The sequence below is a fragment of the Perna viridis genome, chromosome 1 (assembly GCF_037379345.1).
Source record: "Perna viridis isolate PV_CMFRI_1.1 ecotype Kerala chromosome 1, ASM3737934v1, whole genome shotgun sequence".
In the NCBI taxonomy this organism is placed as follows: Eukaryota; Metazoa; Mollusca; class Bivalvia; order Mytilida; family Mytilidae; genus Perna; species Perna viridis.
In genome coordinates this window covers 44,190,862-44,213,885 of record NC_142445.1, presented here as the reverse complement: position 1 = coordinate 44,213,885, position 23,024 = coordinate 44,190,862, and the positions used below count along the sequence as shown (strand labels likewise).

The following is a 23,024-nucleotide window of genomic DNA, read 5'->3' as shown; positions in this document are numbered from 1 at the left end:
GAAAAAATTTATATTTTACTGAAAAATAAAATATTTTTAAAATAAATTTTACTATAAAAAATTGTACCTTTAACCCAAAAATGAGTTACTTATTTTTGAGACTATGAAACTATGGTTACTTCACATAATTTCGCAAAAAGAATGACGTCACCAAAATCTGTGTAAATTCTTGATTCTTCCAAATCAATCCGCGATTCTTGTTTTGATTATTTTGAATGTGTTCATATTATAATTATTCGATTCATAATCTTTGTTCATGAATAGAATTCATATCGAAATATGTTGGTGATATTAATAAATAACGTAGCTTCATTGAAAAAAGGAGTGCACCTCTGGGTTTATATTTTGCGCATTAATCACAGTGACCGTATCACTGATATTCATGTCGGAATTTGACGGAATCGATCAAATGGTTTAGAAAAGATGAGCACCGAAATAGAGCCCCACATTACGAAAAAATATGAAATCAAGAAAAGACTGGGTAAAGGGGTCAGTATATTTTCCGAAACCAGGAATTGTGACTGTCAAATACTCATTTTAGGAGAGGTTTTTGTAATGTATACTCAAGAATGTGTCGGTACTTGATCTTCCATGTAGTCGACATTTTTGCATTATGATTGAAGTAATGTCTTAATTATTTTATGTTCTCATGTTGTAGAAAAGCAGGGACTGTTGAGGTTCCGTTATTAGAGAAAGTTTTAGAGTTTTAAATTATTCCGTACTCCAGTCCCCAGGGGTAAAAATTAGGAAATACAAGCTGGTAGCCCAGACCATATTTTTAATAATTCCTATATGTTCAACTAAATTTTACACAAAAGTTTGGTAGCCCAGCTCAAAATCTAGTAGCCATAGGCAGATCAGTTAACTTGTCTGCCAACAATCCTTGTATCAAAATTTAGTTGAAGGATTGTTATATATATATATTTTATAAATATGACTTATTCAAATATTGAACACTTTTGAGAGAAAAAAATAAGATTTTTTTTATAATATGGAACATTTTTTTCCAAATTGTGAAATTAGTCTAAGCTTGGTGTGTTTTTTAATAAAAACTTAATTAATCTGTTTGAATTTCGTAATTCATAATCTTAACATACATGGCATATTTGCCTTAATTAAAAAAATATACTGATTATAACATTTTAAGAATCTTTTTGGACTATTTTGGTAGCTCTTAAAAGGGCTGTTACATTGACTACTGCTGTACTCGAATGCTAGTAAGTTAGATTGGATATTGTTCTGCTATATGTTGACATATGTTGTTGAAGGATTCTTCTGTTGTTTTACCCCAGCAGTCTCTCCACATTCTCTCATCTTAATATGTTGGTAGGGCATCTGCTGTTACACTCTTCATCACCTTACACTTGTATTTCGCCTCTACGCAGTATGACTCGATGTTCTGAGTGTGAGTGCCTGTCACAAAGTTCACAGAATGGTTGACTGTATCATGGTCCATTTTTTATATGCTGCCCATTCGTCAGAGTGAATTGTTGTTCTTTGTAAAACTACCTTACCAATAATTGGCAGTAAAGTTGCTACATCTCTCTTGTCAACCAGTTCCATATATGTGACTGCTGGTGTGTATGATATATCAGCTAAACCAAATACCTATAGTTCTTTGCGTGCCCCAGCTCATCGACCACATTGATATTTTGGTTTATGGTTGAATTGACTCTTGCCTATTTTAACCACCTTTCCAGGACCTCCCAACTTTGCTGCAGCCTTCTTGTTTAGTCTTTCTTGGCTCCATAGGTATATGAGGTACAGCCATTTAGATAATAGTAATCTGGACTTCTCAAAGAAGGATCCAGCTCTGATGGTCTTAGTAGAAAGACGCTTAGGGCATAACCCAAAGGTACACTGCCACTGATAACAATCTGAAGTAACTTTTTGGTCTTTTTCTGAGTGACATTGGTTTATTGCAATGGGTTCACTCAAAGGAATCTGGAAGCAGTCTGTTCAACTAGGTAGTCAGGTACAACAGTAGGTTCATCACTAAAGATGACTGGAGCAATGGTGTCAAAAAAAGATATGTTTCTTCGTAGGTATAGTCAAATGATTAACTGATCCCACACTGTTTGCTTCCCATTTTATATCACTTGGTTGACAACTTAATGTGTTCAAATATAACTGACATTTTGAGACAGCATCCTTGAAACAATTAATTTAACCATTTTATATATATAATAATTGGCACTAAAAAACAATCTATATTGACATAAAAAACATGATCTACAAGACCAGTAATCCTTTAAAACAACAATCCTTTCGGGTATTTTCAACACTTGTTTGTTCAACACACAAGCCAACAAATCACACAAAATGTCATCTCTTTATAACACAAAAACTTCAATTTTCACCATAAAAAGTGACAAAAGTCATTAAAAACATCATATGTTACAATCCTAAAATAATATTAAGAAATACTCTCTTAGTTGGTATATTTAAAGCATTATTTTGAAAAATTCAACAATCCTTATACATATTTTTTATACAAGGATTGTTGGCAGACGAGTTAATTGATCCCTGTGGGCTACTGGGCGACTGCTAATTTTTATACCTGGTCCCACTCCTCTCATGGCTGCCAGAGTCATGGATTTGTATTTTTGACTAGTGAAAACTTTCGACCTTACAACATCCCTGGTACCAAGTCTATTGAAAGAATAATTGCTGATTTAATTTGTACACTTCTAAATATAAGTCATTTTGAGATCAGTACTTTAAAAAATGACATTATCATGCTGTCAAGTGATTATACACAGCTGGACGGAGTGTCAGCACAGTTTAGACATTTTCATAGGAATTATACTGGACACATGCCTATAGCCTATATCCACATCTTCTTTTCCACTGTTGACCTTTTTTTACACAACTTCCTGGGTATCTCTGAAACCGGTATAATTCTTGGTTGTGATCATGCTTCACAGGTTTAATTCCAGGTTGTGATAGTACTTCACAGGTTGATTTTCCCAATTTTTCACTTTACCAATGTTTTTGCATTTACAACACGCTCAGGGAGGTTGTTCCAATGAACTATCACTCTGTGAAAGCACACTTCCTTATGTTAGCCTACAGTCTTTTATCCAGTTTCTTATTATGATACCTTGTCCTGGTGTTACATGTATCATTCAGCAATAGCATTTCTGATTCTTCCTCTTCATAATACTTCCCCATCAGGATCTTCAAAGTTTCTATAATATTCCCTCTCAATCTCCTGTACTTCAATGTTGACATTTTTAGTTTCTTAAATCTCTCTAGATTGTTTAGGTCTTTTAACAAAGGAATACATTGTAAGTTTTGTGGCTCCTCTTTTCACATTTTCGATGCTTTCTATGTCACTGACTTTATATTGATTCCAAACTGCTGCTACATATTCTACATGTGGTCTTTTCAATGCTTGGAAAAGCATTCAAGCCTAAGACAACAGTGTTACAGTTTAAGGATTATATATTTAAAATGCCAAAGTTCAGTTTAGATATGATGCCTTCATGTGTTTAATTCCATGAATTTATGAAACAGGGATGATACTAGAGGGAAGTACATTGTACTTCATTTTGATGTTGTTTTTCTTCAATATCTTATCTAGTAAACAAGTCAATAACAATAGACTTAGGATTGTTTACACTTGGTAAACTATTTATTAATTAAAATTATACAGTTTAAAAACATTTGTACATGTGCATATATAGAAAGGAATGATGTTTGAAAATTACACTACATATATTAACAAGACACATGGTAAAAATTTACAGTATTAAATTTACTTTTCTTATTGTAATTGAACAATTATATCTTTCAGGCATATGGCATTGTGTGGAAAGCCATTGATAGAAGAACTGGTGAAGTCGTGGCAGTCAAGAAGATTTTTGACGCCTTTAGAAATCAGACAGATGCACAGGTAGACAAAAAAATAAATCTTATTACATAGATAGCAGTGATTTATCAAATATTCCTTGAGTACAAAATTTTGATTCACACTGATAAATAAATTTGCTAATTTTACTCGAAGAATTTCTCCAGCTGAAATGTCAGGACACAATGACAATCTGCCGATCACAAAAATAAAAAAATTATATTGAAAATAGCAATAAATTGTGGAGAAAATCTATTATGACAAATAGAATAATTAATTGGTTATTGTGTATAATTACTTGTGCATAGAATGTTAGAAGATTTAACTTGTAAGCAGAGCAAGTTCCATACACACTCATTAAAACTCTGCATGCTTTGGCACTCATGATCATTTTTGTTATTCACTCTTTCCAATTTTTTTTTTTTTTTTTTTGGGGGGGGGCAGCTTATATTTACATTTATCTTTGATAATTTGATGTAGCTTGTCACTTTCAATTTAGAATATAAATACATTTTGTAAGAATGTGTGTGTTAGAATTCTTCTTGTTTGAATAGCATTTGCCAGTATAAGTTCTGGCTAAATAAAGGAAATATTTGTTACCATTTGGGTCCTATTCTTTTGAAAACTTACTTAAATACATATACATGTGTACTTAAGTTTAAAAACTGTGTTGGATAAAAAAAAAATTAATTAAGGGGTAAACTTACAATTATAAAATTTCATTGAATGCTCATTATTTACATTGTAATAAACAAACAGACTTGTATGTATATTAGTATTTTTTTTTTTTTTGTTAATTTGAAATTATGTCATTTATTATTATAATAAAATTATGTGCACTCACTGAACAGAACAACATAACCTGCTATTTTTTATGTCTGAGAAAAAATTTCATTGCTGTATAAACTTTATGAGTTTGCATTAAATGAAAAAAATAACACTTACATGTATCTCAGTGGTCTTCCTAGACTAGAATTTTTATCCAGCATTGTAGAAATTAAAATAGCATTGGTTTCAATATAGAGAAATGGTGAGCAGTTTCTAGAAAAGTAGAGGACTCTGACCTTACCAGTGCATCTGCAGTACTTTTCACAAAAAAATGAAAGTGTAAAATAAGTCATGATAAGTTATGACATCTTAATTGATCGAAGTATTGTGAAGTCATACATAGGGTTCTCCATTGCCTCTTTTTGCATGGGACTGGGCCATGTGTTACTTTCCTTGCGCCACAAATTCAAAACAAGCACCACATGTTCATTTGGTGTGCGTCATGCATTGCAAATCGGCACTGTATTTCCCAATTACTCTTGTTTATTTAATCACCTATACCGGTCATAAATCTATATGATTGGCGTGTGTGTTTATTCTAACAGTAGTTTCATGGTTTTGATTGGTAATTTCTGCTGGTTTATTGTGTCAGGGAATGAAATGTGTGTTAAAGACATCTCGCATCTGTCAAATTTACAATTATCACTGTTGGCAAAATTAATAAGATTAAAAAAGCTGTATGATTTGTACTGGTTTTTTTTAATGAACAAAATTTGAAAACTTTTCATTTAATATTATAAAAAAATATAGAAAGTATCAAGGGTTTAATTCAATTTGATAAAGATCGATGTGATCTGAGAGGAAGGAAGGCGATCTTAATTTATACAACAATGTCTTAACGATCTCTGCAATTATCTGACAGAGAAAAGCAGTTCAGTTTGCTGAACTTTTATGAAAATGCGACGGATGGACTCCCAAAAATTCTAAAGGATTGTTTTAATGACACAGTTCGGATGAAAACAACATTTTACTTTCTAAGTTCTTGTTGTTAAATTATAAAGAACTTGTTAAATGCACATTGTTCAATGGTATCAACAAAATGACCACACCTGCCAGTGGTTTTTATTTATCTAGAGCTGTGGACCTATGGTCAAGCCTAGGGAAGGAAAAACTTTACCTTGGTATAATTAAAATAGATAATACAGACAGAAAAAATTGCATTGTTTTGCAAGCTATTTTCTGCACGAAAGGACATGCGCCACGATTAAAATTTGTCCAACCAGAGAGTGAGCCATGTGTTCATTTTGATCCGTGGAGATCCCTGCATACATGTAACTTATGACTAATTTTACTGTCTTAACATGGGTTTAATTTTCTTAAGTTTCTGCAGGGATGTCAGTAGAAGCCATCAACTGGCAAAATTGGACAGCTTTTAATTCCTCCATTGATGACTACTCTATTTTCAAAAAGGGGTGAACACTTGCAAACTTTTCATCAGTCTATCTGCTACTTTTTCTTTTTTTCCTGGTACTTATAATACTACTGACATGCCTGTTCTGTTTGTGTTTTATTTCATTTGTGTTATTTACAGTATTATGTTAGTTTTCTTGGTATAGTCTGTCCAAGCATCATAAATCTTTTATTCCTACATGTAGTTCTTATCAATGTGTCTGTGTTTTTACTTCCAAAAAATAATAACAGCATGGCCTTGATCACTTTCTGGTATACATGTAATATCCTCTTAAATACTATTCATGTAGCACCAAGAGAAAAAATTAAGCACCATTGTACCATGTTGAAGGGTGCTGTAAAGATAATATCCAGGGAATACACTGGTTAACTGGTTTGGTCAATGTCATATTTGTTTTTTAATATTTTATTTCAGAGAACATTTAGAGAAATCATGTTCCTTCAAGAGTTTGGAGATCATGCCAACATAATCAAGCTGCACAATGTCATAAAAGCAGAAAACGACAAAGACATATATTTGGTGTTTGAGTTTATGGGTAAGAATGTACATGTATGCTCTTATGCACATCGATTATCCATGTCTGACATTTGTAAAATGTAGAAATACTCAAGTAAACCATGAACATGCTTTTGGAAACAGTTGTATACTAGGTAGAGAGAAGAAGTTAATAGGTTTTGTCAGATTATTGATGTAATAAATTGATCTTGCCAAAATGGTGATTTAAACAAGCGTTAAGTATGGTTATGTCTAAAATTATTCAGGGAGCTACTACTCTAATCATAAATAACCTTAATAGTTATATTTAAATGATATGTGTTTGCAATGTTTGATTTTTAAGCTGTATATTATGAAATAATTTTTGACTTGGAAAACCACATTGTTAGTCAAGTTTTACATGTTGGCTAAGTGAAATGGGTACCATTCTTTTATATTACGATTGCTCACAGTATTTCTAGTTAAAAGCTGCATCACTAACTGTAAATGATTTGTTTACAGAGACTGATCTGCATAATGTGATCAAGAGAGGCAACATATTAAAAGATGTACATAAGAGATATATAATGTACCAGTTGCTGAAAGCAACTAAATATTTACATAGTGGGAATGTTATTCACAGGGATCACAAGGTAATTACATAGTCTGTTGTCAGTATTAGGCAACTTTTTAAATGACATTGCCCATTGGCTATTTTTTTTTTATATTTACCTGTGTTAAGACTGTGGTCATCATTCAAAGTTTGATACAGTAGTTGCTTGTAGGTTTTTAAAAATCTTAAGATACAACCTGTAGGAATTCAGTATGACCATTGTGTTGTTGTATGTAGTGAGCTGCACAAGACTGGAAACATACATATTGCACCTCATGATAAATGGGACTAACCAAAGATCAAATTTCTGGCATTCAATTGGGTTTGATTGATATTGGTTGTGATGCAATGAACATCAATCAAACAACCCAATCTATTGTATTTGATCTTCAAATGGTCCTATTTAATGTGAGGTTTGATATCTGTTTCCCATCTGAGCAGCTTACTTCATGTAACACTGCAACAGCCATACTGAATTTTTACAGGTTGTTGAATACACAATTTGCTTACTACTGAATGTTAGAAGGCAGAATAATTCGAAAAAAAAAATTATTAATAGACAACAAAATATCATAAAAAATGTTTTTTGAATATTTCTGTCTCATATTATTTTACATATTTTTTTTAAAACATCTTTTTCAATCTTTTTTTATGGATGTTTGCTGCTCAATTTTAAAATAACAATCTTTCTAAACTTTTGGTAGATTTGTAGACAGTTGTCTTGGGAACAAAATTACCAAATAAAATTGTAAGGTCAATGATCTCGTTTTCGAGACATAAGAAGTTGAAAATTTGGTAGGAAAACAGACTCCTCTTGATTTTTCCTTGACTTTGCTTTAGCACCTTTAAACCTTCTTTAAAATATCAAAGGATTTGAAAATATTTTGTCACATGGATAAGAATGATGTATGTAATGAAATGAGGAAAAGAAAACTCCTGTCAATGGTAAAAAAAATACTGAAAATCTGACAAAAATTCCAAAATGCAACAAGCGGATATCCTTAAGTGGTAATACATGATTAACAATAATTTTACTATTATTAGTTGTTCCATCAATGATATTATCAGTTAGTCTACCTATCTTTGGCTTTGGAGCATTGATCCGGCACTGCTTTTTCCAGACTGTGTCCTAAGCTGGTCTTGTTTCAGTACAGAATTACATATGAACTACTAATTAAGAAAAAAGGATGTAATACTTGACTGTTGACATATATTTTAAAGACTATTTAGTATTAAGGCTTAAAAAACTTCTTTTAATTTTAAAAGATTTATAATGATTATGATGATCTTTACATTCACTTGATTGTTTTTTTTTTTTTTTCAGCCATCTAATATATTGCTGGACAGTGAATGTGTGGTAAAGGTGTGTGATTTTGGTTTGGCACGATCACTGTCACAGATTGGTGTAGATGCCGAGACAGGTGATCCTAATCTGACAGAATATGTTGCTACACGGTGGTACAGGGCACCAGAAATTTTACTGGCTTCACACAGGTATGCTAAGTCCTTGTAACATTTAACAGTACAAATTCAACCTACATGTATGACGTTAGAATAACCGAGAGTCCATTGGAAGTTAACCTGTCATATAAAATAAGGATCTAACTATGTATCTTAAACAAACAAAAAAAGCTCAAAGTCATAGCTCACACCTTATAATTTTGTCAAATTGTGAAGAAAAATAATTCCTAGTTAACATAAAAATGTAAAAGGCATATAAATATCAATATACAACTAGTAGTCCTCTGACAGATTATACCTGCCTCATATTATAATTCAATTATTATTTTGATATTAGGTGAAAAGCCTTTCATTTTTAAATAAATGACCATATCTGAAACCTTTATATAATTGTAATCACTTCACCAATGCTCTTCATTCCTATGTTGGACATAAGGCCAAAACAAATTCTCTCCATTTTTCCATGTCCATTTATTTTTGTGTTGTGCTTGCCCAAAATTGTGCCTCCAGAATTTCTTTTAGCCCAGACTATTCTCCATTAGGTGGTAAAAGGCTTGTTTAGTTTTCTCTTCCCAGGTGGTGTCAAATGTAGGTTACGACTGTATTCACTTGTTACAGGTAGATGTCACTGAGGAAGCCGATTAAATTTAGATTGCGGTTTTTTTATAAAAAGAATTTTGTAAAATCAGTGAAATGGATTATATATTGATTTTGACTTATATTCTGCTTCTATCATTCTTTACTATGATTTTACCTATTGTTTTAAAAAAATCCAATAAGGTAAAAAAAACCTTTTTTCTGTTTGTACACTGTGTGACTTATACAGATACGCATGATTATAATTGATGTAAAATTTGAAATTTAGGTATACAAAGGGTGTTGATATGTGGAGTTTAGGATGTATACTTGGTGAGATGTTGGCAGGGAAACCATTATTTCCTGGTTCGTCTACAATTAATCAAATAGAGAAAATAATGACATACATAGCAGACCCATCAAGAGAAGGTAAGAAGTGACAGACAATAACTATTGTGTCAAAAATATTGTCGTCAATACTAGTAGGCTGGGTTTTTTTCTGCACTAAGTCATGTGTTTTGTGGTTTGGCTAATTAACATTAAATTTTTTTTTATAGATATTCAATTCTGCTACTAAGAAATAATCCTGCACCCTCTTTTTTTAAATGTTAAACAAAATTGTCCACTTAACTTTTTTGGCCTGTGTTTGCACAGTTTTACATGTTTAGCCAATTAAAGTAAAGGGAAAGTTGTTTGTTTGTTTGTTGAGGTTTAACGCCCAAGCAGCAATATTTCAGCTATATTCAGGCGATGAACATGAAGTGGATGATAAAATGAACATGAAATGATGATGAAATGAAAAATGGGATGGGACACAAGGATAATGGGGTTGACAAATTTTGATTGCCACTGGAAATAGGGAGAGTTGGGTAGGGTCGGGCAATTTAGCCTCCTGTGGTGGAGCCCTATGGTTCCTACTCCATGAGAATATCACGGTCAGATTTTTTAACGTGCTAGGAACGTGGCATCTTTCCCAACACGGTGCACCACTATGGTTTGCAGTCAGGTTTTACGTATGATAGCCTGATAACCCCAGCATGTAATACACCAGGGGTACCCCATTCCACCACCTGGGGCACACAACCCAGTTGCTCTGTGGCCAGAGCGCCCTAGCCCCCGGCTAAGGTTCTGAGCACTATTTAGTCACCTTTTACGACAAGCTTAGCGCTGCTGCAGGTCTATTCTTTTGACACCCGGACCTGCACTGGGCAAGTAAAGGAAAAAGATTTCTTGTGACTTTGTTCATTGACAAGAGGAAAATATTGGATCTATCAAAATGAAGAAAAGAATGAGTTCCAGAGAAAAACAATATATTTAAAAAAAAATATTTGTTCGTATGTATTTCATTGTCTCTTCTCTACTCTGGAAATATATCAGTTCTGTGGCCTTGAAGCCTCAAAGTCTTTGCCTTTAAGAATACGTAAAAAATTTAGTTTCTAAAATGCTACCCGTTTAGATTAATATTCATAGCTCTATTCTTAGATCTGTAGAACTTTTCTAGTATTTTGCTAAAAATTAATATGTAAATAAATTACTTTTGTATAAATTTATTGTTCATCCAATGAACACTTTTTAAATTGAGTGATGTATCTTAAAAACATAGGGTTTTTTGAATAACTTTTATTATTTTCTTTTAATGTAGATATAGATAGTATAAGATCTGCATATGGTGCATCAGTCTTAGAGAAAGCTGCTTCAAGGTAAGGCAGTACATCTGTGAAGAATAGTCTTGTGGTATGTAAACATAGGAACTAAAGAAAATTATTTGTGGATGCCAATGATGCCAAATTGGATTTATAGTTAGAAATAATTATAACAACTATTTTATGAATATCTTAGGTGTTTGCACTTATAGATTTTCTTTATCTTCTACAAACTTTGACCTCAGATTATGTTCTACAGATTGTGATTCTCTTCATAGTACCAAAATTTAAAAATCGCACATGAATCATGCCAAAATTAAGACTTATAATGAAGTAGCATAATCAGGTCTGGATGGTGCTAAAATTTGTGCATTTTAGAATGTGGATGTGCAAATGAAGCTTTAATGCAATGTCATGGTAGAATTTAATTGTAAATTAACATATCCATTCTGCAAACACTGTTGTTGCTAATAATTCGCAATACTCATTTTTTAAACTAAATGCTCTGGAAATAAATTATTTTTAGTATGTAATTATGTTGAATAAAAACTAATTGTAGCTGATATGCATCAGTCAGTATTTTACTTCTTACATACATTTCTTTTTATAAGTGAATGAGACATTTATAACTTTTTATTTCTTCCATATAATACAAAAAAAAATATTTTAATTTCAGGAGTAAAAAGTCACTAGAGTCGCTAATTCCGGAGGCACCTAAAGATGCAATAGATTTAATGAGAAAGCTGCTGCAGTTTAACCCAGACAAAAGAATTACTGCTGATGAGGCATTGCGTCATTCCTATGTTGCTAGGTTCCATAATGTATCAGAAGAAATAGGATTGAATTATGATGTCGTTCCACCCTTGAGTGATGACACACAATTAACTGTGGATGAATACAGAAGTAAATTGTATGAGGTATGTTTTTTTCTTTTCATGTAGATATTTTATATGACGCTGACAAGCGTAATAAGAATGAAGTATTGCTGTTTTTATCATTCTTATAAGGACTGACATTTGTTTTAGAAAATAACTACCTTTCACTTCATGTAGTTTTCTTATTTCAGAGTTTTTACACAGTACCAGCCAAAACTAAGAACATGTTATATGAAACTCAAGAATGATTATAAGGATTTTTATCATTTTTATGTAGAGAATATGACTTATAGAAAGATTGCTCCTATTTATTTTTCGTTTCTGAGTTTGTTGATTTTAAATGCCATTTTAAACATATTTTATGTGTGTTTGCTGTTTATTAGTCTTGATTTTGCTTTATAATTTTGTTTAGATGATTATGGCAAAGAAACAAGAAAGAAGAAGGAAGCGACATGAAATGAGGAGTGCACCTCAAGCATCACGACATATTAACCGTACACCTGAGGAACCACCACCTAGTGAGCCATATGGTCGAGAAAATGACTATGATAGGGGTGGAGAACCTAAAATTTACTACAAAAGTCATCCATCAGAAGGACATCCACATTCTGCCCCTCATCATCAATCATCTTTTTCAGGTATCATTTGATCTTGTTTTCTGATTTAGTGCCATATAAATCACTAACTAATTTAAAATGAAAATTATTCAAGTAAAAGTGAAATAAGAATATTCTTCCTTTTTGAAACCAGAAAGCAATAAATAGCAGTTTACAGTTACCAAATTGAAAGCTTTGTTGAAGTGTCTAATGTAGTTCAGTTTTTATTCATTAAATGCATAATATACATGTATCCACCAATTTTCTTTAACTACAATGAATTAATTAATATTTGAGGTGGACCTAGAGTAAGGGACAAAACTCTTGAAATCAGTGATATGTTTGTATCATATTCAATTTCACCAAAGCATATCAAGCTTTTATTTCAAACAGAATGAAATCAGTCCAAGCTACTTTGATGATTACATGAGATTGGTGTAAAATGCTGAATGCAAATGTTCCAATGATTTATAAGAGTTGTGTCTCTTACCCTAGGTCTGCCTCCTTAATTTAGCTCATCAGTTCAGTTTTGTGTAAAATTTTCTTTCTAAAGCATTTGGTAGAACAACACATGACGCTCCACCAAGGTCACGGTTACAAAGTAGACAAAAATCAACAGTTGGAAATGCTCACCATACCAGTAGTGCCACAACTGTAAGTTTTTGGCAGCTTAAGATGACTACTTGCTTTGTAGTTTTTTTTATTTTTCCAAACATGTTTAGTTCATTTTACTGATTTAATGATAATGGTAGCTGTATCAGCGTCATATGTAACTCTATGCCAAACTATTTATTAGACCATTTTAGGAAATTTGACTAGTTGCAATATTGACATGAGGGGTGCTTTTGCAGTGCTTTCAAAGGTATTTAAAGTATGGAGGACTTTTTAAAGATATGAGGCTGATTTCAAATGATGCTAGGTTAAATAATTTAGGCTTGGGTCTAGGGCCACCTAGTATTAAAAATATAAGACTTTGTTCTAAAATATTCAAAAATGTTTATGTTTGGAAACATACTTCCTTTTATTCATGATACTTTCATTGATTTTCATTACTGTGAAAGTACTTTTGTTAGTGGGAGACCGATTTTTGTGCTAAGCCAGACCATGAAATTTGGTTCCCAACAAAAAGGAGAATCTCATTGATGTGTAAACTGAAAACCTCTAAATCATGAATTCAAGAATTTACAAACTTATGTATTTTCTGTAATCCACAATAATTGGTATCCACGAATAAAAGTACTTTCACAGTATATCTTTGAAATCTCTACATCTGTTGGAATGCTATACCCTGCCTTTCCCATGACTTCAGATGCAGTTATATGAGATATTTATGAGATCTCAACACCTTGGTGTTCATCCTAATAAGTACCTAAGGAATGTAAAGGTGAGTCAGAGGCTTGTAACAGACATAGAGCTTCCTCATCTTGTAGCTTGTCGTGTGTAATATTTTGTAGACCTCGCTAAATTCATGCATGTTCCTCATTTTCAAAAATACTGCAAGTATCTTTTTTTTTACAATAGCTAGTCTTTATTGTTATATGTCAATATTAGATTCTCATTCTATTATATTTTGCACTTTCAATACTGTTATGATTTCTAATTTTGTACTTCTTTTAGTGTTAAATGCTCTTATAGTAATACTACTTTAATTGAACTTTTCTGAACTTAAATGAGGAAGTTGCAATCCATCTTGTGTAACTAATGAGTATTTACAAGCCTCTGATTAACCAAATGATTCATTCAATGTTTATAACAGGTTTTGAACAGTTGGGTTTGGATTTTTCATGGATTTATACTATTAAGTTCTTTCCCATCTAAGAATCAGGCAAAATATGTATAAGGTGAGGCACATGAAGGGAAAAAACTGCAGATTTTTGTGCATTATCAAGTATTTATACCTAATAACCTCCAGAAATAACCATCAAAGTGTTTATAAAACTTGCCTTTTAAGATATTGATGTGTCAAATTTAGTTGAAATGCACTTTGGAAAAATGGTGGGAAAATTTTCCCACTCATTTTCCTTATATAAGCAGTAAAAAAATATCTACGTCACAGATGCTTCAGGATAAATTTGATTAGCTTTTCAGTTGTTTTCTAGATGTATTGAATATATTTGAGGCAAAAAAGACCAAATTGAGAATTATCATGTGCCACCCATTGCCTTATTCTTGCACAAAATAATACTAAGTCATTTATTTTTTATCAAACCTCACTATCCCTGGTATACATATTGGAGTAATCATTTCTGCATTAAAACCTTCCAATGTACATGAGGTAATGGTATGAATGATAATTTTCCCCCTTTCAATCATCAGTATTCCATTTATATAAGTATATTACAGCATGAAATGATTTTAGTTTACAAGCTGCTCAGTGCTTTGAACAAGCTGTGTTATCACAAACACACTGTATTTAGACAATGGAATCAATAATTATTTGTGGGATACCAGTGTTTTGTGGTTTTTTTTTTCACTGTTTAGTCAAAGCAAAAATTCATATTCCTGTTAAACCCATGAATTAAAAAATCTATTCACTGCCAAGATTTGACAAACCATGACTGTTGATTCTGAGAACTAAAGACTGTTACAGTAAATGTATTTCTTATATTGATAGCAGTGATTTATTAAATGTTCTAAGTGTGAACAAAATTTGATAATTCATGGTGAGATAAATTCAGTAATTTCACTCTCAGACTTTCTCCTGCCAAAACAATACAACATGCAGATCAATCCACCAATCACGAAATTGAAATTAAATTTATGTTGAAAATAGCAATAAACTAAGAATTAGATAAAGTACATAATAGATAGGATAATGTATTTATTATTATAATAACCAAGATATATTTATGTGTGCCGAAGAATGCATAGATTTGAAGTGTGAGCGGAACTTGTCACTCAGAGAAAGTTTACCCAAGGGACAATCTAAGAATTATTTTCTGATTTCACAATTGTTACGCTAGGGACATTCAATAGTTATAATAATCATTCTTTTAACATGTTAAATGAACTCCTAAAATAAAGAAAATATATTTTTTTTGTAAACGATATGAATTCAATTTACTTCAATTGCAATTTACAATACACAATATAGTAACATTCTCAGTTTAAGCATTTGTAAAAAAATATATATAATTCATTGATTACATGTAATCAAAAAAGAGGCATGATTACTTATTACATGTGATTATTACAAAAAAATGTAATTGATTACATATGATTATGATTACTGATTACGATTACTCCGTCCCTGCTTGTCAGTTTGTTGAGGAAAATTTAGCACCTCTCTTGGAGGAAACCCTCAGCGGAGAAGAGTTTAAGTTATCAATCCTGTCTCCGTTAAGATTTTCAGAGGTCCAATCTCTTGGTAAAAGTGAGATTGTTGATTCAATATTTAAGTCGGACAACATCACAACACATTGATAATTGGTTGCATTGTTGTTATAGGTTCAGCAGGATCCATATCCTCCTATGTCGAAGAATAGACAAACATCAGCTCCAACACAGAGTAGGGTTGGAAGACCAACATCAGGGTTATTTAAAGGGCCTGCTAACACTAGGGAAGAAAAAGTCGGAGCATTAAGTGTCACTAGTTCGAGACTGGTAAGTAGGCTTTGTGTCCTATAGACAATTCTGTATAAAGTATCAATTTATTTCAGTAATGTATGAATTGCAAATAACTCTCCTCATCTTCAGTGAAGTCGTGCATGGAGGTGTGCTTTTTTTTTTCTGTCAACACTATTTCTTGTCTCCTTTTCCATGGTACAAATTGCATTTCTTCATTCCATCACTAAAACTTTCGGTTCAATATTTTTTATGAAGTAGTCCAGCAATTTTATTAAGTTATTTCATACAAACTGACTTTTCACTTTTTGTTTTCGGTGCTTGGAATTGGAGTTAAAAAAAAATTTGTTTAGATTCACTAAACTATTTAACATTTATTATATTTGATGTATTTAAGGGGTAGTCCATGGAAGACTCAGACAGTGGGTGGCATATGCCTAATTTTATTTTCAAAATATTATTATTCATTTGAAATCTCAAACCACTGAAATGGTAAGAATGAAAAACTGTTACATAGAAAGCACTATGAAATTTAAGGTATTTAGGGGAAAACTCGGAATTGTTCAAGTTTAGTGTAATTTGTATGGAACTTGGAGCATATAATTGCAGTCATCCACTTTTGATACAAAAAAAAATCCTGTTCTACCTGACATCATAATGACTTAACATTACATTTGAAAAAAAAATGGTGGGATAAAATTTTTCCTGTGCTTCCCATTTCAAAGGATTTGCCTGGGTTCTCAGTGGATAGCCTCTTAAATTGTTGCATTATAACATGTTAAATAATAGACGATATCAGTAATGGTGTCTTCAATAATACTAGTACCCTGTAATTAAATAAAGTACATGTAGTTTGAAAAAAGAGATCATGATTGATAAGGATTTTGACCAATTTAAGAAATGCAATTCTGAATTGAAGCACTGAGCAGCACAGTTTTAGTAGTGCATCACAACACTATAGATTGTAGTTGTTCATTACAGTTGCATAGCTTGAACATATTTGATGTTGATAAGTGAGTTGAAATTTTGTTGACAGTTTTATTTGATTTTGTTTGACTGCTACATTGATGTTTTTGTTGTAATACAAAATGTAATTCATAACTGCTGACTTTGATGAATTAACTAGACCTTGTGTGATGAGATTGAATTTTTCTCACAGTCAGGCATTGGTCGGTTGTTAAAATGTGCAATGGAGCCGTTACCTCCTATAAGGTCTTACACTAATTATTACGTAAGTTGACCAGCGTGGTTTGTGCTAGCTTCAATAGGCTGTGTACTCATGCACACACACTCCTTCATATCCATTCAAACTTCTATAGGATAAACCTAAAGTCATTCTTTTTATACCCTGCAAAAAGAAGTGGCAAGGTATTATGTGATATTCCTCCAGATTTGCATGTCCGTCCGTCTGTTCACCCCCAAGGGTTTCCAGATAATATAATGGTTTTTGAGGTCTGCCATTTTTAACATTTTGCCATCTCCCTTTTTTTCACCATTACATGGCGGTGTTTCAATGTTCCATTAATGTCCTATTTTTTACCTATGGGTTTGGACAGGTGTGTAAGAACTAAGGAAGTAAATGATAAATCAATAAATTTATTTTTTGTCGTATTTTTGATGGCATTCCTTTGGGTGAAACAATGTTCCCTGTTCATGTTCATATGCTTTTTGACCATGTTATAACCCATTATTCTTTTAATATTTCAGTCAGCTTAGGCAGTTTTTTTCTGTTTTTACAATGTCTGTAGGGGCAAATTGCTTAAACAAGTATATCTATACAATAAGCTGTTTTCTGGTTATTATGAGTAGGTCTTGTTTATAGTGTTCACGTTTACCCCATAGAGTTTATAAGTCATTAGATACACCCATGTACATGTATAATTTTGTTATGTAGCTTTTTCAAACAATGAAAAACTAAAAATTAAAGGATTACATTTAATCTTTTCAAAGGGGTAAGGGCAACAGAGGTATTTCTTGCCTTAGAGTATGAAAGTTTTCAAAAAATATTTAAAAAATGCAAAACTATTAAAGAAAGAAAAATGTGGCGACAAAAAAAATAAAGATATATGATAAGAATTCAAACATTGTGTACTTATGATGTCACAGTATTCTGTGATCCAAAAAATCAAAAACTACATTTTTCAATGGGTTTGGTACTTATTTACATGTATATGTTTATGTAGGAATATGTTTGTTCTGTATTGGGTTTTTTGTGTGTGTGTGTGTGTGTAAGAAGTATTGAACACTTTCACAAACCACACATTCTTTAAGATTAGAGATATAAAATAGTTTCATGGGTGTGTTTTTTATTATGGAGTAAAAAATCTATACAGTAAATCAATTTTTAAATAGATTGTTTTTGCAAATTTGCACATTTTATAAATGTCGTCAGTTCCTTTCTGAAAAAATACCAGTTTACTTTCAATTAATATTACCCATCCTCATTTTTGTATTTTCATTTTATGCACAGCTGGCATAGATGATTTTCAGTTTGCATGAGCACGGATGCTTGTTTTTTCTTGCACATTCACAGCAAGATTCATTGCTTGGTAGGAGGAGTCATTTGCAATTCATGTATTAGTATCCTGCATGTTTTTTTTATATGTTCACTTTCTGTTTATATTTCATTTTTAGCTATCTCTTTACGTTTTATTTCAAAGGAAACTAATCGAAGTATCAGTAAATGTACCAGCTACCAGCTGTTGAAATACCATTAAAACTTTTTATACCTTAGATTTTAAAATGAATTGCAACAATGGAATTTAAATAATGCATTAATTTGATGGTTATTGAAATTGTGGTATATTTTTAGTAGTGATTTGTATATTTCATTTAAGGTGCCTGGTTCAAGACCAATTTCTGCCCATAACAAGCCCCAGAAACCTATATATGGGAGGAAACAGTTTAGTAATGCCACTAATGTACCATCAGCTGGAGCTCCTAAGGATTATTTTGGTAGTTATGCTCAAGATGTGGGAACAATAACATCTTCTGGCTTAGCTGCATTACAGGGTAAAAAATAGTCAAGTATATGATTCCAGTAAGTTCTGATATCCCACTCTAGACAATCTACATGGTACCCAGTGGTTGGTTACCAGAAGTTGAACTAAACAGATTGGAGAAAACCATATATAGTTTTAAACCATCACTGTAAGGTAGAGGTTCACAGAAAACAAGGTGCCAAACAGTTATTTTTATATCACTGTTTTAAGGATCTGCTGGTATGGATTTTTGTCCTTTGAAATTTTTTTCAGACTTATAATGTACTTTTACAATTTATTGCATCATTGTATAAACTGTAGATCAACATTTTTGGTGATATTTTTAGGAACTGCAAAAGGTGTTTGGAAAGAATTTTTTCATGTTGGCCAATTTTGATATTTTAAAGATCTTAAATGGCCATTTTTAAGATAATAAATTAAATCCTGTAACTAATATTCACCATTTTCAGCTTCAAATGGCTTATGTCCCATGGCTCATGCCTTTTACTATCACTGCTGTAATGATGCTGTCGTTGCATCACTGTGGAACTTTTGGTAATACTTTTAGGAATTACAATGATGCTGTTGTTCAGTTGGCAGTGGTAAAAAAATTTACCCATTCCAAAAAATATATGAAATATTTTTTTTTGTTTCAAAGACATTCCATTAGAACAAAAAGTATATGAAGTGGGAATACTCGTACTTGTAATAAAGTTTCATTTTACATTGTGTTCAAATGTTAATTGTGGAATCCACAATATTAATTACGATCACAGATATGAAAATCACAATAGGTATAGTAAGCACTTAAGTGTCCACGGTTATAATGCATGGTGTATATATATTTTTAATTTTCTTTTGATGTATTACTTGGTTCACCTAGGGTCCAAATTTACTTCCTTGAATGGTAGGTCCCAGAATTTTCCAAGTTTGAATTCAATGGTCCACTTGAGAAAAAGTCCACTATGAAGTTTCAATAAATAAGTTTGAAGGTCAATGACCTAGGTGAAGAAATTTGAAAGGTCCTTGGACAGACATTGGGAGCCAAGGACCTCATACCACTACTTATTTGAATCCCTAGCCCCAGTGCCACAAAATTTGAAAAATTACTAAGTCTGAGAAAGTTCTTAACTGTTTGTGACATCATCAATTTCAAATACTTTGATTGGAGTTACCATGGAAGTTAAGAATATTCTCAGTTTTTAGGGTTTTTTTACATGGTGCTGGGATGTGGACTCGCATGTCATGAGTTTGCAATCTTAATTTTTGTCTATTGTATATGTAATTGATTCACACTTCATATGAAGAAAAAGTATTCCCCTGTTGTTATTCAGGTACAGGCCAAGTTGTTATCGATGTATTGCCATATTACTTTTTGTCTACTTGTACCATAATCAGGATGATGATTTTAAGTGCTATTACAAATCTGTTTTGTGAAGCAAGGTTTTGTAAGCATGAATAAGTAAGTGAGAAAGTGAAATATTGATTTTTATATTAGTGTGATACATTGTATTTATGAAATCCATCCATGTGTTTTGTGATACAAACAAATCCGTCCAGTATTAATTGTATTGTTCCATTCCATCCAAAGCATTCCAGATTTTACGCCATTTAATTTATTGTTGTTTTTTTTATAATTTATTTGTAAATTGAACGTTACATAATTTTATCATATTTGTTCATGAATTATATTAATTTTGATTTAAAATCATTTGTATATAGTGTTGTTTATTTAGTTGCATTTTAGTTATTACAGTGAGATGGTCATTGGTACATTTGTACATTTTTTTAAAATAAAAATGCATATATATATATTTATATTGTCATCACATACCATTTAAAATACTATTAAGATGGGTATGTTTGCTAATATCAAAAACAAATAATAATATACTTTTTATTATGTTCTAAATAAAAAAGATAGAAATTACTGTAAATTTAGAAATTAATACAATGTTTTTATTATTGATGAAAATATCACTGACTTAAAATCTTAATTTTTTTAACATTACTGATGTGGATATTTGCTCAAAATTGCAAAAATAAATTGCTTTTTTAACTGAAATGAAAAAAAATTGCAAACATCAATGCACACATTTATTTCTAAGTACACAGTATTGCAATATGATATACAGGTGGGAGTTACTGTTTTTTTTTTCTTAGAACTATTTTTAGTGTTAAAATACCTCAGTAACTTTTCCTTATTCTCTTTTTTCTTCTAAATGTTTGCTTAATGTATTCAGACACAAAACGTAAGCCCTTATTTGTTTTTTTTTACAATTCATTTCATCATTTAATTTCATAAAATAAGAATTCAATGTACAATTTTTTTCAATTACTCAAGTTTTCTGATGAATAATGTTGGTCATGACTTTTTTGTTGATACATTCTATTCCAATTAATATTTAAGCATGAAGATACTTTTTTCAGAAGCTACAAAAGTTATTTAGCAGTCCTGTATTGTACATATAAATGATATTTTATTAATAAGATCTTTATTTTTCAACCAGTGGTTTGAAGTTTGAGTTATCTGATTAATCAATTGTTTAAGTATCTTTTTATTTAGGTATTAGATTTTATCTTGATGTCTTGCAAAATTTATTATTTGTAGACACTCAAAATTGAAAAAAAAGTGCATTATATTGTGTGCTAGAACTTAAGCTATAGTCTTATTTAATTTAAATTTTTATTAATAAGCATAAACACCATTTCAAAAAAGAGGAACAAATAAAAAAAAGTGAATGCAAAGTTGTTGTTATTACATGTACTAGGTTTGATAAATAGCAACTATATCGAAAAGTATCCTTTTTTTGTTGTTTTTCTGCAATCATCAGTTTTTATACTACCACAAACAATTTATTGTCATATAATGGAAAAGGTTTGGTATTGATTTAGGGGGTTATGGCTTAAAATGTTTTGGAATTAGGGGCCAAAGAAGGGCTAAACAAGTTTTTCAAAGAATGGAATGATTTAACTCATGTAAAAGCATATGAATGTCGAGGATATTGTTCCATAATATTCTATACCATTATGGTCATACTGTGTCTTTAAGGGGTTAAGATTTCAATTGTTTAAGAAGGGGACCAAAAAAGGGGTCAAAAACAAGTGTTTTCCTGATGTCTGTACATTAAGGTAAACAGATCTCATTTAAATTGTACTGCATTATGTCTTACCACAGAAGAAAGTGGATTGAATTTGGGGTTATTCACTTGAGCTGATTAAGAAATTTGAGCCAGAAACATTTTTCTAATTTTAGATGATAACTTTAATAAAAGGGAATTTTGAAATTGTACCACAAAGTGCCAAACCCAAAAAAAAGACTGAGATTGATTTAAGAGGCTGTGACTGGAACCATTTAGGAGTTAAGGGTCTGTTAAGTTCTTGTCAAATCCGTATTCTATGTAAAATGTTTTAATCACAATCAAATTTTAAAGCTGTATTAATTTTGAATGGCGTGTCCATACATGCACCAACTGTCCGGGATTTGACTTCTGTCGTATCAATCTGTGCCCTGCAAAGCATTTTTTTACTTGATGACCAGTTCAAAGTACAGTATTAAGGTACAGTTTTTTTTAATCAACTCTAATGTGCTAAGGACCAATCGTCAATTGTTTAATGTACTCCGATTTTTTCATAGGCAGATGGCCGTGTAGTTTTTGGAGGTTTTTTTTAAATAAAGGCCTTTAATGGGTGGTAACGTTAGAATTTACAGGAAAAGCTTATTGTTATTCAAATATTTATGATTGATATGTCAATCTGTCCATTTTTAAATTCCGTTTTAAAGGATAGGTTAATCTTTTACCGTTTTTGAGTCAATTGGGTATAAAATTGGTCCAATTTTTATTATTATTTTTTTTTATTTCCTTATGAAAATTTCTGCGTGAGTATTTCAATAAGATTTCAGATATCCCTTGTGGTTAATTAGCTGAAAGGAGTCATACCCCAGAAAATCGACTTTCTTTTTATGGTCCAATATTTATATTAATTTCGAAAAAAATTAATTGAATTTCAAATTTTGTGTTATATTGTGTTCAATCATTTGTCGTGTCTATATTGGACTGTGTCAAAAACTAGCATTGTATCCACACTTGCAATTTACCTAAGTGAACAAAGTTTGACGGCTGCGGTTTACCATGCTGTTCTGCACGA

At 31.5% G+C, this 23,024-nt stretch overlaps 1 protein-coding gene across 4 annotated transcripts; it reads left to right on the top strand.

The window, feature by feature from the left end:
• The first annotated feature begins 340 nt into the window (after window positions 1-340).
• On the top strand, window positions 341-21,623 carry LOC148628916 (extracellular signal-regulated kinase 2-like). Of its 4 annotated transcripts, XM_088540710.1 has the most exons (14): window positions 341-489; window positions 3,800-3,898; window positions 6,507-6,627; window positions 7,089-7,219; window positions 8,504-8,673; window positions 9,506-9,645; window positions 10,859-10,916; window positions 11,536-11,776; window positions 12,147-12,372; window positions 12,884-12,984; window positions 13,640-13,714; window positions 15,778-15,933; window positions 17,054-17,125; window positions 18,732-21,623. In XM_088540710.1, exons 1-14 carry the CDS (start codon window positions 424-426, stop codon window positions 18,915-18,917), a joined length of 1,842 nt encoding a protein of 613 aa, XP_088396836.1. In that variant the 5' UTR covers window positions 341-423; the 3' UTR covers window positions 18,918-21,623. The 4 variants fall into 4 exon arrangements, with proteins under 4 accessions (XP_088396836.1, XP_088396851.1, XP_088396845.1 ...); XM_088540725.1 differs by lacking the exon at window positions 13,640-13,714; XM_088540719.1 differs by lacking the exon at window positions 17,054-17,125.
• The last annotated feature ends 1,401 nt before the right edge of the window (window positions 21,624-23,024 follow it).